This window comes from Chelonia mydas, chromosome 9 (assembly GCF_015237465.2).
Source record: "Chelonia mydas isolate rCheMyd1 chromosome 9, rCheMyd1.pri.v2, whole genome shotgun sequence".
In the NCBI taxonomy this organism is placed as follows: Eukaryota; Metazoa; Chordata; order Testudines; family Cheloniidae; genus Chelonia; species Chelonia mydas.
Window position 1 is genome coordinate 39,894,836 of NC_057855.1, and position 13,113 is coordinate 39,907,948.

A 13,113-nucleotide genomic window follows, 5' to 3' on the forward strand; every position below is an offset into this window, starting at 1 on the left:
CATGGTCTAAAAGAAGAGTTAAACCATTACAGCATGGTCACAAACTTGCATTCATTCCTTCATTCCAGGATGCCATTCCCTTTACTAAAAATATTATAATATTCTACAGCAATGGTCCTAGCCCACTCTGGCTTACAACTGTTTTCTTGCTGTGTTTACACTGTAAACTGCAGGAAACATAGCAATTCTTGAAGAACACCCTGGCTCCCTATTTATTTTGAGTGCAATTCAAGGCGCTGATGCTGATTTGTGAATCTCTATGGAGGTTGGGCATAGGCATAGAAGTCAAGGTCAGCAGGGGATTCTTTTGTTGTCAGTCCTTAGACATGGATTTCTGAGGGCTCGTGGTTGAAGGGATCCTCAGTGGAAAGCAGTTGGATTGGGAATTTTTATGGTGTCTGGTGTGCAGAGCCAGAGTCTCTGGTGGACATTCAGGCTTTGGTGTACTGTTCATATCTTTCCCTTGGTCTTATCCTATGAAGGCAGCATGACTGTGATGGTCCTACATAGTTTAGGGATGAGTAAAAATGTTTAAAGTGGTCAAAAGGTGAGGTACACTATCTTTAATTAGAATAGAGCAGTAAGATACTGGCCAGCGCTGAACCCTCTGACCAAGTCACAGTCAAAATGGACCCCTTTCAGGATATAAAGAGTTCACCAAACTGTCTACCCTCACCAGGGTCTTCAGCCTCATCTATGAGCCCTTTAAATCCAGTCCTTTGCTCAGTTCTCTAAAAGGGCGTTGTCCCATTCTCCTGACTTAGGCCACCTGGCCAGTGATGAGGGGAACCCAGACTTGTCCACTACTCTGGGTTCCAACCCAGGGACCCTACAAACACCAGCCACATACTGCTTCCTTGAATTAGTTGCTGTTGAATTCCTTGGACCTGGTCCCTTTACCTGAGGCTTAAAGTTCTCAGGTCCTCTGTCTCCCCCAGTCCCAAGTCTAGTAAATGCACCCCATCAAGATCCTTTGGTCAGAGGGGAGCACTCTTCTTCATTCCCTCTGGCTCCAGCCTGGAACTGAGCTGCTAACCCCTGCAGCTCCTTTTATCTGAACCTGCTGAGATCTGATTGGCTGCTTCCATGAGACTCTCCAGGCAGGCCTAGAGGACTCACCTCCACTGCTCCTTTCTGGGGTGGGGTGTAGTAGGACCACAGAGCCTTCAAACATATACTAGGGAATAATCAACAGTCACACCGACTGGCCAGAGATGCATCAATCCCAAAGTTTGTTATTAGCCTGAATCTCCTACACTGAAGTGCACAGCAGTAAGAAATGAACCATCAGAGAGATGGTTCAATATGTTTTAAAATGCATATGAATCTGCCACCATTAGCAACAGACAGAGTGAGTACTATAATTCCAAAAACTCCAATAACAAAAGGCTTACATGAGTCACGGTGGTTTACTTATCAGTTGCAAATATCCAATTATGAAATGTCTCTGCTGAGAAAGCTAAAATGAGAAATCACCAGGATTTCATCTGCTGTATAACTGGCAGAGGACAAATACCTAACTATATTTAAAGTGGTAAAGTACACACAATGACACCTTTATTTCCTATCCAAAGTTTAATTCTCTTGTTGTTGCTTCTGCCATTATTGGCTTGTTTTGGAAGGGGAGTGGAAAACCACTATACAGAAAACAGAGGAAAAACATGACCCATAAAGGTGAAACAATTATAGTTGGAGAAACTAAGATGTTAATCATGTGTTAGACATCAAGATTTACAGCACTCTATTTCTTTCCCTCAAGCTAGATTCCTACAAATTGGGTACATGAAAATTAAATTGTGCTACAAGGTTTATATTGTCATTTTCAATAAACATACAACAACTGACACAGATATGCTTAATCTAATCAGCAATTATGTATTGTAGTAGGGAAGATGGGATTTCTACTGGCTTATAGATCATCAAGACCTGTATTTCTCCTCTCTATAAACAATCAAATGCTTTCTAGATGTTTTTAATTTCTGTGATTGATGGTACATTTCCCAGATATCATCATGTTTGAATAAATGAATATTCAGAACAAACACTAACATTGTATTTGAGTTAATACTAAGATTTAATGAACCCTTATTTGAACTGGTGTCAGCTGGTGCAGTACATCTTGATATTGATCTCAGCAGCCATATGTCTTTAGAATCATTTGTATAGATATAATACGTGTGGTATGGGTGGAAGTGAAAAAGAAATCTGAGCTATTGACCATGAAAAGCAATGTAAGCAGCAATAATATTAGTGCAGATAACACATTGTGCAACTGGACTGAATTTGCATTAGTAAATATTGCAGCTTTTTCCAATCTGCCTCTATCCTCAAAATGTCAGAAGAGAAAACGTAAGTATCTATCTTGGGGCATTTTTAACACCCCATCCCCACAACAGCCAGATGCCATATGAGGAGGTCTCACTTTTGTGGTTTTTCAGGGACTTTTGGGGCCTAATCCTGCTGCTTTTAATAAGGTAGAGCTCTCATCTTAATGACATCAGTGTGAGTTTGGCTGAGTAAGGGTCACAAGACTGGGTCCATTTTGACACTTGCTACTGGAAAATGAGGGACTTTTATGGGGCTTGATGACCCAGATCTGTATTTGGAGCAAGGGGATTTGCTTCAGAGAGCCAGATTATTCAGGGGAGTGCAAAAGAGTAAGGATATTATACTGCCCTTTTAAGAGGTTGTACAACAGTTCCTACAGCAGGGGGTGGGGAGTGGGCACCACATAGCTTCTTGAGTGTAAAGACTGCAGTTTACCTGTTTTCTAATAGGAGATACATGGATGCTCCTTGTATACATTCTCCTCCCTCGTCATGAACCTGTTCAGGGCTGGGTACAATCTGGCCTTGAATGAAATATAGTCTCTAGTCTAGCCACATGATCAAAGTGATAAGATTGAGGGTCAAGGGAAATACACTTAGAAATCTCTAAGGAAGTGAAACAGAGAGCCCCTATGAGAAATATTACATAGTATTTTTCATTATTCAACCAGTACAGTCATGTAAATTGTAGTGTGTTGTAGAACTGGTTGAAAGTTTTTAATGTAAGCATATTTTTGACAAATACTTTTTCAAGCAAAGTGATTCTCCCCCCCTCCCCATTTTGGGTGGAAAAAATGGCAACTGAAGAAAAAAAAAAACAATTCAGTAAAAATGTTCTGGCTTTCATAAAGATTTTTTACCCTTAGGAAAAAAAAATCTAGTTTTGGTTTCAGCAAAAGTGAAACATTTTTACTAAAAATGCTTTTTGAAAACCAAATGTGTTTGGTTTTTATTCATTAAAAGAAACTGAAAAAAAATTGTAGAAATGTTTGGAAAAAAATGAAATAATGAAAAACAATTCCTTCAGAAATAGATTGTAAAATGACAGTGTTCCAGTGTTTTGGGCCATTGCTACAGAAAACTGTAGTGATGTTTCATATGTGTGTACATTTTATAAAGGAATATCCAGTTCTCACTGAAATTTTGTAAAAATGACCCTCCTGATTATTTGAATGAAAAATGCTTCATAACCTGCTTAGATGATTAACCTAAAATAAGTACATTTTAGTGTATAGACTACAATCTTGTAAAACCAATAACACAGGCTCTGCTTTTACTCATCTTACTTCTATAAATTAGACATTTACAAATATAAAATTATTCATGTTTCCTCCTTCTGTAATGTACCAGCATGATCTGAATAGATTTGCATCCAATAACCAAAATGTAAATATTTAATGAATGTTTATATATTTATCAAGCCATGAATAAGTTATAAAAAAATTAGACCATTAATAATGTTGTAAGTTGCTGTTTTCAAAAAAAAAAAAAAATGATGAAAATCATTTGACAAAAGTTGAATTTTTCAATACAATTTTAATTTTGAGATTGATTTTTAAATCTCTGATTTTTACTTTCTGTCTGAGCAGAAAGCTTTGTTTAGTTGTGTGCTGAAAATAAAACCACAAATGAAAGGCCTGCTTCATATTATTATTGGAAAAAAAAAAAGAAAGAATTATGCCTTTTCACCAGATTTCCTTTCATCATACTCTGGAAGGAAGAAAACACAATATATATACACTTTAATAATGAGTTATTTGTACATACACCATCTAAAATGCAAAACAGTAAGTGGCCTAAAGAATATCTTGCTATTCAAAATAATTAGTGAGTATAAAAATAAATTAAGGGACCAATCTTGCTGTTCTTACACCCTCAAGTAAATGGGACTGTAACACATGAGAAAAGTTCCATATTGCCAACACCAAGCATTCAAAAATCATGAGTCAGGCACCCCAAAATCATGAGGTCAGTCTAAAAACCATGATTTTTTTTTTAAAAAGGAATAAATTTCGGACTGTCTTCATTTACCTTCCAATTTTTTAAGCTTGTAGGGCCCACTCGGGTCACATTTTCAACCTTTTTTTGCACCCATAAGAGCTAGAAACTTGATTTAAAAAAATGAAAGCTGAGATTTTCTGTATTCACTTTACTGTAAGAGCTGAGGCTTTAAGAAATATACCAAGTAGCAAGAGAGCTGGCAACCCTGAAAGTTATCCATATGAACCCAGAGTGAGTAAGGGTTGCCCCCTGCAGGATTAAGTGCCATGACTGTGCATGGAGCCACGGCACCCTAGCAAAGAAAAAAGATTGACACATGTACTTTTTTGTTCTGTTACACTCAACACTGTACCGCTACTGAGCTTCTTGGGGGCACACAGGAAAGATAGGAGGAATGGCTCACTCCAAACAGCAAATTACAAAGCAAAATCCAACAAACAAAATCTAAAGGAAAGAAGAGGGTTGGAAACAGGTGAAAAGCCACAGGGCAGCATTCACGGTCATGCCAGTTGGTTTGTCTGTTATACATTAAAATAGTTACCCTAGGAAATGCTGCCTCATTTGTTGTTCATGTCATTTTGAAGATGCAGAGGATATTAAAGGGAGGAGGAAAAAAAAACAGAAACAGACTTACCAGCATATTTTGTGTATTTTTTTTCTTTGAACAGTGTTTAGGAAAAAACATGCTGCATTAAACTAATACTTGCTCAAGCTCTCATTGTACTTTTACTTCCTTTGGTTCCAGGTGGATTCTCTTTCCTTGTTCCTATTTTATTTTATAGACCCCTTTTCTCAAAGAATAAAGGGTTCAGGAAGAGGAGAAAAAGGACAGTTGTAAGTGCAAAGGAGAGCTGGAGAGTCTAGGTTATGTCAGTTTTTTCCTGTGCCACTGTTTGGTTGGTAAAAGCATAGCAAAAATGTGGGACAATATTTTACAGAATAAAGCCAGACAAATTCCAGCTGGCATCATTTAATCAGTCTTTCTACAGGCAGAAGGGAACATTTCCCCAAGACTGTATTTCATTTTCATGCATACATGTAAGTACCTGTCTAAGTCCCAACCAGAGGCAACTTGAGTATACTGGGGTTCATTGATTTCCTGTTACTGCAGTAAGATACTGCATCAAGATAATGATTTACAATGCAGATTACAAAACACTGATTTGCAGCAAATTACTGAATCCGTGGCTAATGATCAGCCCCACAGATTTCAGCTGAAGCCAAGCTGAATTAGAATTTATGTTTCACATAAGAAAACGTTGCTTAATCTGTGGGCAGAAGATCTCTGAGACTTAACAAAAGAAAAAAAAAGTTTTTTTCTGGTGGTTTTATATGATAGTAGTCAGATTTCAATAGGTGGACTGGATAAAGATTTTATCTTCAAGGTCATGACACATTAGCAGATAAATGTATTACCCATTCCTATTCTCACATACACCCTACATGTGAAGTCTTAAATATCCCTCTGCAGAATGCAATTAACATCCAAGAAGGAAAAAAAAAAAAAAAAAAAAGGGAGGTGGTAAATGGCATTCAGCCTTGACACCTGTAGCACTAAACCTCTGCTTCCCCGCCCCACCCCATTCCTGGAGACACTGCAATACCAGGTCAATCTGAAGGCAGACTTTTTTTTAGACACAAGAAAGTGAAGCCAAATGGCAACAGCATTATTTGGACCCACAGAAATAATCGTCATAACAAGCTGAAATCTCTCCTATATGAAAAAATAGCAAAGGCAAAACCTCTATGGATTGAGTGACAGGACTTTTATTGGATTATTTGGAACAGAAACTGGAAATTGAGGGACTAAATTGACGGACCAAGCTCCAGACTAGTGTCGTTACCATAGAGGACATTAAAGTTGGTACCCTGTATTTCACAAGGCATTGTAAGGAAAGGGACAATTCTATCAATAGCAACTGATACAACGATATCAATTTGGGCAATAGAACTATATCTATTTTAGGCAATAAATTCAAATCCTGTCAGTTAATTCATAGACAGAAATTAACTTGACTCAGAAATAAATTGTATTGCTGTTTACAAAAGGAGCAATAGGACTGGCAGGTTCTAGTAAGGGAGTGTTGAATCATCCCACTCCAACTGCTCTTGCCTGGTGGCATTCTGTTTGTCTCCCGCATTTCCAATTTCTTCTTCCTCCTCCTCTTCTTCACTTTCACCTGATTCATCACTGGTTGTATCTTCCTCCTCTTCTACCTCCTCCTCCTCACTCTCCTCTTCTACATGGTGAGGCTCTTCATATTTCTACATTATGTTAGAAAACACAGAAGGAAAGGGACTTGTTCATTAACCTAGCTAGGGGAACATAAAGCAATTGAACCAATAGTTTAATACCTCCTGTAACACCCATGAAAATAGGTAATGTAGCTATATAATGGCTTGCTCCAGAAACTAATTGCTAATATATTGGGAAAGCGTGATTTACGTGGCTACCTGGTTACTAGAGATATATATAGATAGAGCAGAATAAAGTAGCAAGTAAATTCTAAAGCTTGAAGCTATTGTAACAAAAATGAAATACTGGTAAATGATTGTCCTTGTTTAGCAAAGCTACCCATAGTTAGCTCTTAACTTTTGCTCATGTGTCAGTTTCTCTAGACAGGTGTTCAATTTTGTTGCTCTTTTCTGAACCTCTGCCCTGGACTTCCCCTTGCCTTCAGTTTGTCAATATTTGGTACTAGCACATTTTAAAATGGACAAATTGCATTGTTGTGGATGCTTCAAATTGCAAGAGTCTATGCTGGGCAGGAAGTGATAGTGCAATGCTCCTCTCCCTCTTAAGCCAATTCTTCACCATCCCATCAAACAACAATCAGATGCAGGAGGACAAATAAAATAATAAATAATCAGAAGCATAATCATCATCATCTGTATTATAGCCATGCCTACAGGCCTCACCTTAGATCGGGGACCAATTGTGCTAGATGCTGTACATACACATAGTAAGAGACAGACCCTGCCTTGAAGAGTGATCACACAAACAAAGTAGCAATCTAAATAAATCCATCTTTAAAGTGTTTTTAAAAAACAGTAACTAAACAAGCTACCACCCAAAATGCTAACTCCTGGAAGTGCCATGGCAATCCAACTTTTTTGCATACCTCCATGGGGTTGACAGTAATGGTTAGAGCAGAATCATCCCAATCCATTTCATTTTCTTTACTTCCTTCATTTTCTGTAGAGCTGGCCTGATGAGAAGTCCGAATTCTGTAGATGCCCAAGGCTATGATGAAGACTAGTATGCTGACACAGATTATTATAACAATAGTAGCCACGCTTGGAACAACTGAAAAAAATAATGGAATAATTTCTCTACAGATTTGCCTACACACCACTAAATACATTCTTTCCTTCTGTTTTTTTCTTTTCTTATGCTGAGATTCTGCAACCTGCACATCACTGGTAATATTTCCAATAATTACATTCAGTGATCGCAAATGGTAAGAACAATGCAGAACTCAATGTTAGACAGTTGTCTGTTGCTGCCAGAAGGTTAAACTGTCCTTCATCCATATTGTCCCTTTCTGCTAAGGGCAGCCAGCACGTCCCTTGGCCTGCGCCGCTTTCCGCAGCCCCCATTGGCTTGGAGCGGCGAACCATGGCTAGTGGGAGCTGCGTTCGACCGAACCTGCGGATGTGGCAGGTAAACAAACCTGTTCGTCCCGCCAGGGGCTTTCCCTGAACAAGTGGCGGACCGGCTTTGAGAACTACTGTGCTAAGGGACAAATATTCCCAGATATTCCCAGGATTACAATTAGAGAATTAACTTCATTTGTGAAAATCACTGATGTCTGGAATTCTGCCATTTGCCAGTTTTAAATTTTTCAACTTTCTGGTCTCTATTTAAAAAAAAAACAAACAAAAAAAACAACCTGGCCACACAATTTCCAATAGTGTATTTTTTAACTAAAGCACAACTCCTCAGGAAGACAGAGGGGGACAAATGTTACTTTCTTTTACACCTATGCAATGACTTCTTTTGGGTTGCCCAGGGTATAAGTGGGGATTCTATGTCTCCATTGGTTGACTGAACTGAATCACAACAGAAACACTGACAACAACTTAAGTATTATGAGCAATTTCTGTATAGTTAATACCTGAGCCAGGAATGCTGTTTAGGTTTTCTTCTGGGTGATGGATAGACTGGAGAAACGGTGGCTGTATTACCATGTGATTTACATGCTCCATAAAATTAGAGTTCGAGTTGTGTAGGATATTAACCTGGAACAAAAGAACAAGCAGCATGATACTACAAAGTGCTGTAAATTCCAATACCATGCCTTCTGGTGTCTGAAACTGGTCTAATGATGAACTTCACAGCAAAGATTATAGTATATTGATCTTGGTAGAAGATTCATGTTCATTTTGTAGGCACTGGAGACAAGATCAAATGTCTCCCAAGTCAGTTAACCTATCCTGCGTTATTTTATGGTTTAGCTGGGCCACTTTGTTATTGGTAGCTCTTGAACAGACTCAAAGAATAAAGAAGCTCTCTCTCTCTCTCTTACCTGTGTGAACCAGCTCTCTTTTTTCATCTTTCTATCATAAGTTAGATGCACTATTGAAGTCAATAAGAGTTTTATCATTGTATTTAACAGGAGCAGGTTTGGGCATTTGTAGAGCCCTTATTAATTTGATGGAATTTTCTAAAGTACTCTAGAGAACTGTCTTGAGGGCACTCTGTTCTCTGTCCTACTCTAAGTGCAAGCACAGCCTCTTGTTTGAATGTGATGCTATCTCTGTTCTACTCCAGGTTAAGTGACAAATGTGGAACGTTTCTTTGCGGTTCACTGAGCTCTTTTCTATTCTGCTTCTATGGGGAACGCTATGGCAAGTTGGGAGTCTTGCAGTGTGGGGAGTCACCCAGTTATTCAGTCTGCTCCCTGTATGTATATCTGCTGACATTAGTGACTGATACGTTTTATTACTCTTGCTTCTGTTAGCAATATAGAGCCATGCCAGCTGTGGGAGAGTGGGCTGAATTCTATTTTGGCTCATGCGTTAACATAATTGTTAATTAAGTTGCAAAGGCATGGTCAAATTCAGTCTTCATTTACACCTGTGCCACAACACTAAAGGTAATGGAGTTAGGCACACAAGAAACTCTAGAGAATCTGGCCTAGAAAATCTTTATGGAGATGATCAATGAGCCAGAAGGAACAAAGCTGGATTTTCAGAACCCAGATTACATTTACAGGACCAGCAACTAAACTCAACCTTTTTTCTTGTAAACCAAGACAAACTGTTCTGAAAATCATTGAGACCCCAACACAGAACTCTCCAATGACAGATTTAATGTCAATTTGCACAGTGCAACGGCATTTGAAAAATGTCCAGATGAAAACCCAAAGAATCATCGACATGGTGCTCAAGAAAGTGTTTCACAAAAGTAAGTATTCATGGCAGTCCTGACTATGCAATGTAGCAGGTGTGCATGATGCTTGTGTTCTTCCTCCTTGCCCGAAAATGAGATCTGAGCCCAAGTTAACAATTTTCAAAACACTGAGTAAGATGAGCAATATATTCAAATATTGATTATATGTTTCATTTACCCGTGGCAAATAGCATCCTTTGTAATAAGTCCCCAGGTTTTAGAAAGGACAAAGATTTCTCACATGACAGCACATGTACATGAAAAATTCTATTTGTTTCCTCACAGAACTTACTTCTCTAAAGGTTCCTAGGAAGGAAGGAAGGAAGGAAGGAAGGAATGTAATTCATAGCACAACGCAACTCTGCTAACCCCTTCTTTTCTCATAGTCTATATAAATACCAATAATAGGCCAGGAGGAAAGCTGAGAAAGGAAAGCAAAAGACAGAGCAGAGGTGACAGGAATTTGTTTTTTTCATAGCTCATGCATGCATTTTTTTTAAATTTAATTTACTATTTTATTTTTAAGGGCCTAATTATAGGATCTCTGGGCCTGGACCTCTACTACTTTGCAGTATGTCCAGTCGTTTACACCTGTGCAAACTGGATATAAAATGGTATCAATGCCAAAAAAGTCACTCTGCAACAGGGTGTACTTACCCTTTAAGGAAAACTACAGGCTCAACACAACATACTTCTACTTTTATCCCCAGAAAAAGAGAATTCTGGGAGAGGAAGCACCCAGATATATTCTGTCCAATTTACAATTCCCAGAATCCAAGAGGCAGCCTTTCCTCACTCAGTGTGAGAAATAGAGATGTGGAGTGAGGAAGGGAAGGTGGCAGGCATGAAGGGAAGGTGGCAGAAGCTGGTGAAGCTAGCAATTTAGAAGGAGCTATGGAAGCAATCTAGAAGAGGTGGGTGGATAAAAAAAAAGTGTGAAGAACCCAAGGGAGATGGGAGTTCTGTGACTTTTGTAAAGAGCCTTCGGGTGGACAGAGGTAGAGGATGGTACCCAAGGGTTGTGAAGTACACACAAGGAGGGGTGCTATTAGAAATAGCCAAGTCCCAGCTGGAAAAATCAAGGGATTACCAGAGTGAAAGAAAAAGCTGTGGGCAAAGGGAACATACAGGGAATGGGGCACCAACTGATTGATAACTTACTGATTTGGGACCCACCACTAGAGCTTCCAGACAGTGAGAGCACTCCCTGGCTTCAGTTCCCTGCAACATGAGAAGGGAAGAATGGTAGACCCTCAAAGAAGGCCTGTGGCTCAAAAGGAGAGGCTGGATGAAGTGCGATTACATTCCAGAGAATGGAAAGATAGACAGAAAGGCTCATGACCCAGTAATGGGACTGCATGGAGCTTTTGTGTTGGTTTTTAATTTGAACTCCAGTTTGGGACTTCAGTTACCCCAGGAAATATGGAATCTTTCTGAGTTAGCTGGAGGACTTAATTTAATCATTGTACCTGCTTAGAGAGAAATTGAGGCACAGCTAGGAAAGGGAAACTGATGCAGTAACCACATTATAATAGGACACCTCTGACCACAAACACCAGTCCTGATTGCATTCCTCCCTCCCCCCAAAAGCCTACGTGAATAAATATGTCTTGTAGAGTGACCTAAAGGGAAACAAATATAGGCTATTTCGGATGAAGGGTGGGTGTTAGTTGCAATTTAAGGCCCCTTGTGAAAAATAGCATGCGGGTAGTTCCCTTTCATGTATACCGAGTGGGCTCCAGCTCTTTAATCTCCACTGACCAACTTTAGCTCTGTTGTGCAGGAAGAGAGGCAGTGTGTCACGTAGGCAGTCCTCATGCCATTCAAGATCAATGCCAATACTTTAATTTCCTTTCAGAAAGGAAGAGATATCTATTGCAAATCATGGCACAGAATTATCCTGTGCACTAGCTTTGTCTCCAGTTTGGTTGAAGGTGTAGCTCCAATGCTGACTGTATTGCAGTAATCTAATTTTGAGGTGATGTGGCCATGGATAACCACCACAAAGTCTGCCTCCCACCAATAAGGCCACATTCTCCTGACTAAGTTGAAAACTGGCCTTCCTAGACATGTTATATGGCTGTTTAGTAGCAGCTGGGGATCCAGTAGTTCCCCCAAATTCTATTTAAAAAAAGTAGGCGTACAACATGAATAAGAAGGGCAGGCATAATCCTTGTTCTAACTTCCAACGGCTTCAAATCAGTTAGCTAGCCGTTACCCATTCTCCTTTGCCAGAGGGTGCAACAGTCAAGAGCTGCTGCTGTTCTTAACTGAGAGCAGGGAGTGGCATAGAAATGCTTAAAGAGAAGTGCTGAAGCAGTTCAGTGTCTGAGAAAAGCACTTGCGAAGCTTTTGAGAAGAGATGAAAGATTTTGAGAAGAGGTGAAGCTGTAAACTCAGCCAGGTTTGATAAAAGAAAAAAAAACAGAATATAAGCATAGCAGCAGCCCGAATTCGCCACATTTTCTAAATGCAGGATTTCATAAGAGCTTAAAAATTAAAAGGAAACTATGCCAATTGTGCCATGAGCTGAAAGAAATGAAGTTCTTCGTGGCATTACAACAGCCATACAAAGGAGACACTGGAGAACCATGTATGTGGCTGATTAGATGAACGAATGGGAGCATCCTGCGGCATATTTTGCCATAGAAACCCACTGTCAGGCTAAACAGGCATTCAGAATTCCAATAGAGAGGACCCATTCCAAAGACATAAGGAAGAGAATGGGACAGTCATCCCAGGAAATGGGAGATAAGTGGTGAGCAGAAATGATTTCAAGTATACAGCACTTGTGGAATTACTCCCAGCAGCTGTTGCCCCAGTCAGTTTGGTTGACTGTGGAGCAGACAATCAGTCACCAGCTGAACAGCTCATTTGTGTGAACGTAGTGACTCTAGGTCTGGTTTTAGTATGCAGCCTCCAACTCCGTAGCTGAAATTTCTGCTAGCCATTTTGAATCCATTTCAGTTGGAGGCACAATTTGTTCCATTTCTACATTTAAAAGATTTATGGGTGCAAAAGCAGGAGCAACTGTTTGTAGGTGAAAAAATACGTACTCAAAAGTGGAGTGAATTATTTTTTAAAGTATTGACCTTTCCCATAGTACTGACTATTTGACCTATTTTATAGGTGTAATTTGAGATCCTAATGTGGGAAAACAAAAATGGAAATACCCAGCCCTGAAACAGCTGTGAATTACATCTATAACTGTCAAATAAAGGTGTATCTTTCAAAGTGCATGAAGTCAAAACCCAAAGGTTCAAAAAATATGCATTTTAGAAGGGAAAAGGATCAAACAGAGTGACCTGGCCCAATGCAACAGCTAGTGTAATTCATATTATCTCTATTAAAACAGATAGTTATTAAAATGCAATATTTTTGTTGGCAGGA

At 39.3% G+C, this 13,113-nt stretch overlaps 1 protein-coding gene across 1 annotated transcript in view; it reads right to left on the bottom strand.

Annotated features, from left to right (window-relative positions):
• Positions 1-6,073: 6,073 nt before the first annotated feature.
• The window catches only part of CLSTN2 (calsyntenin 2), a 702,707-nt gene continuing 695,667 nt past the window's right edge, over positions 6,074-13,113 (bottom strand). Inside the window, exons 16-18 of the mRNA XM_037908920.2 lie at positions 8,447-8,570; positions 7,451-7,635; positions 6,074-6,593 (exon numbers count right to left, since the gene is read on the bottom strand). Coding sequence (XP_037764848.1) covers positions 6,399-6,593; positions 7,451-7,635; positions 8,447-8,570 — 504 coding nt within the window. The 3' untranslated portion in view covers positions 6,074-6,398. The remainder of the gene's footprint in view (positions 6,594-7,450; positions 7,636-8,446; positions 8,571-13,113) is intronic.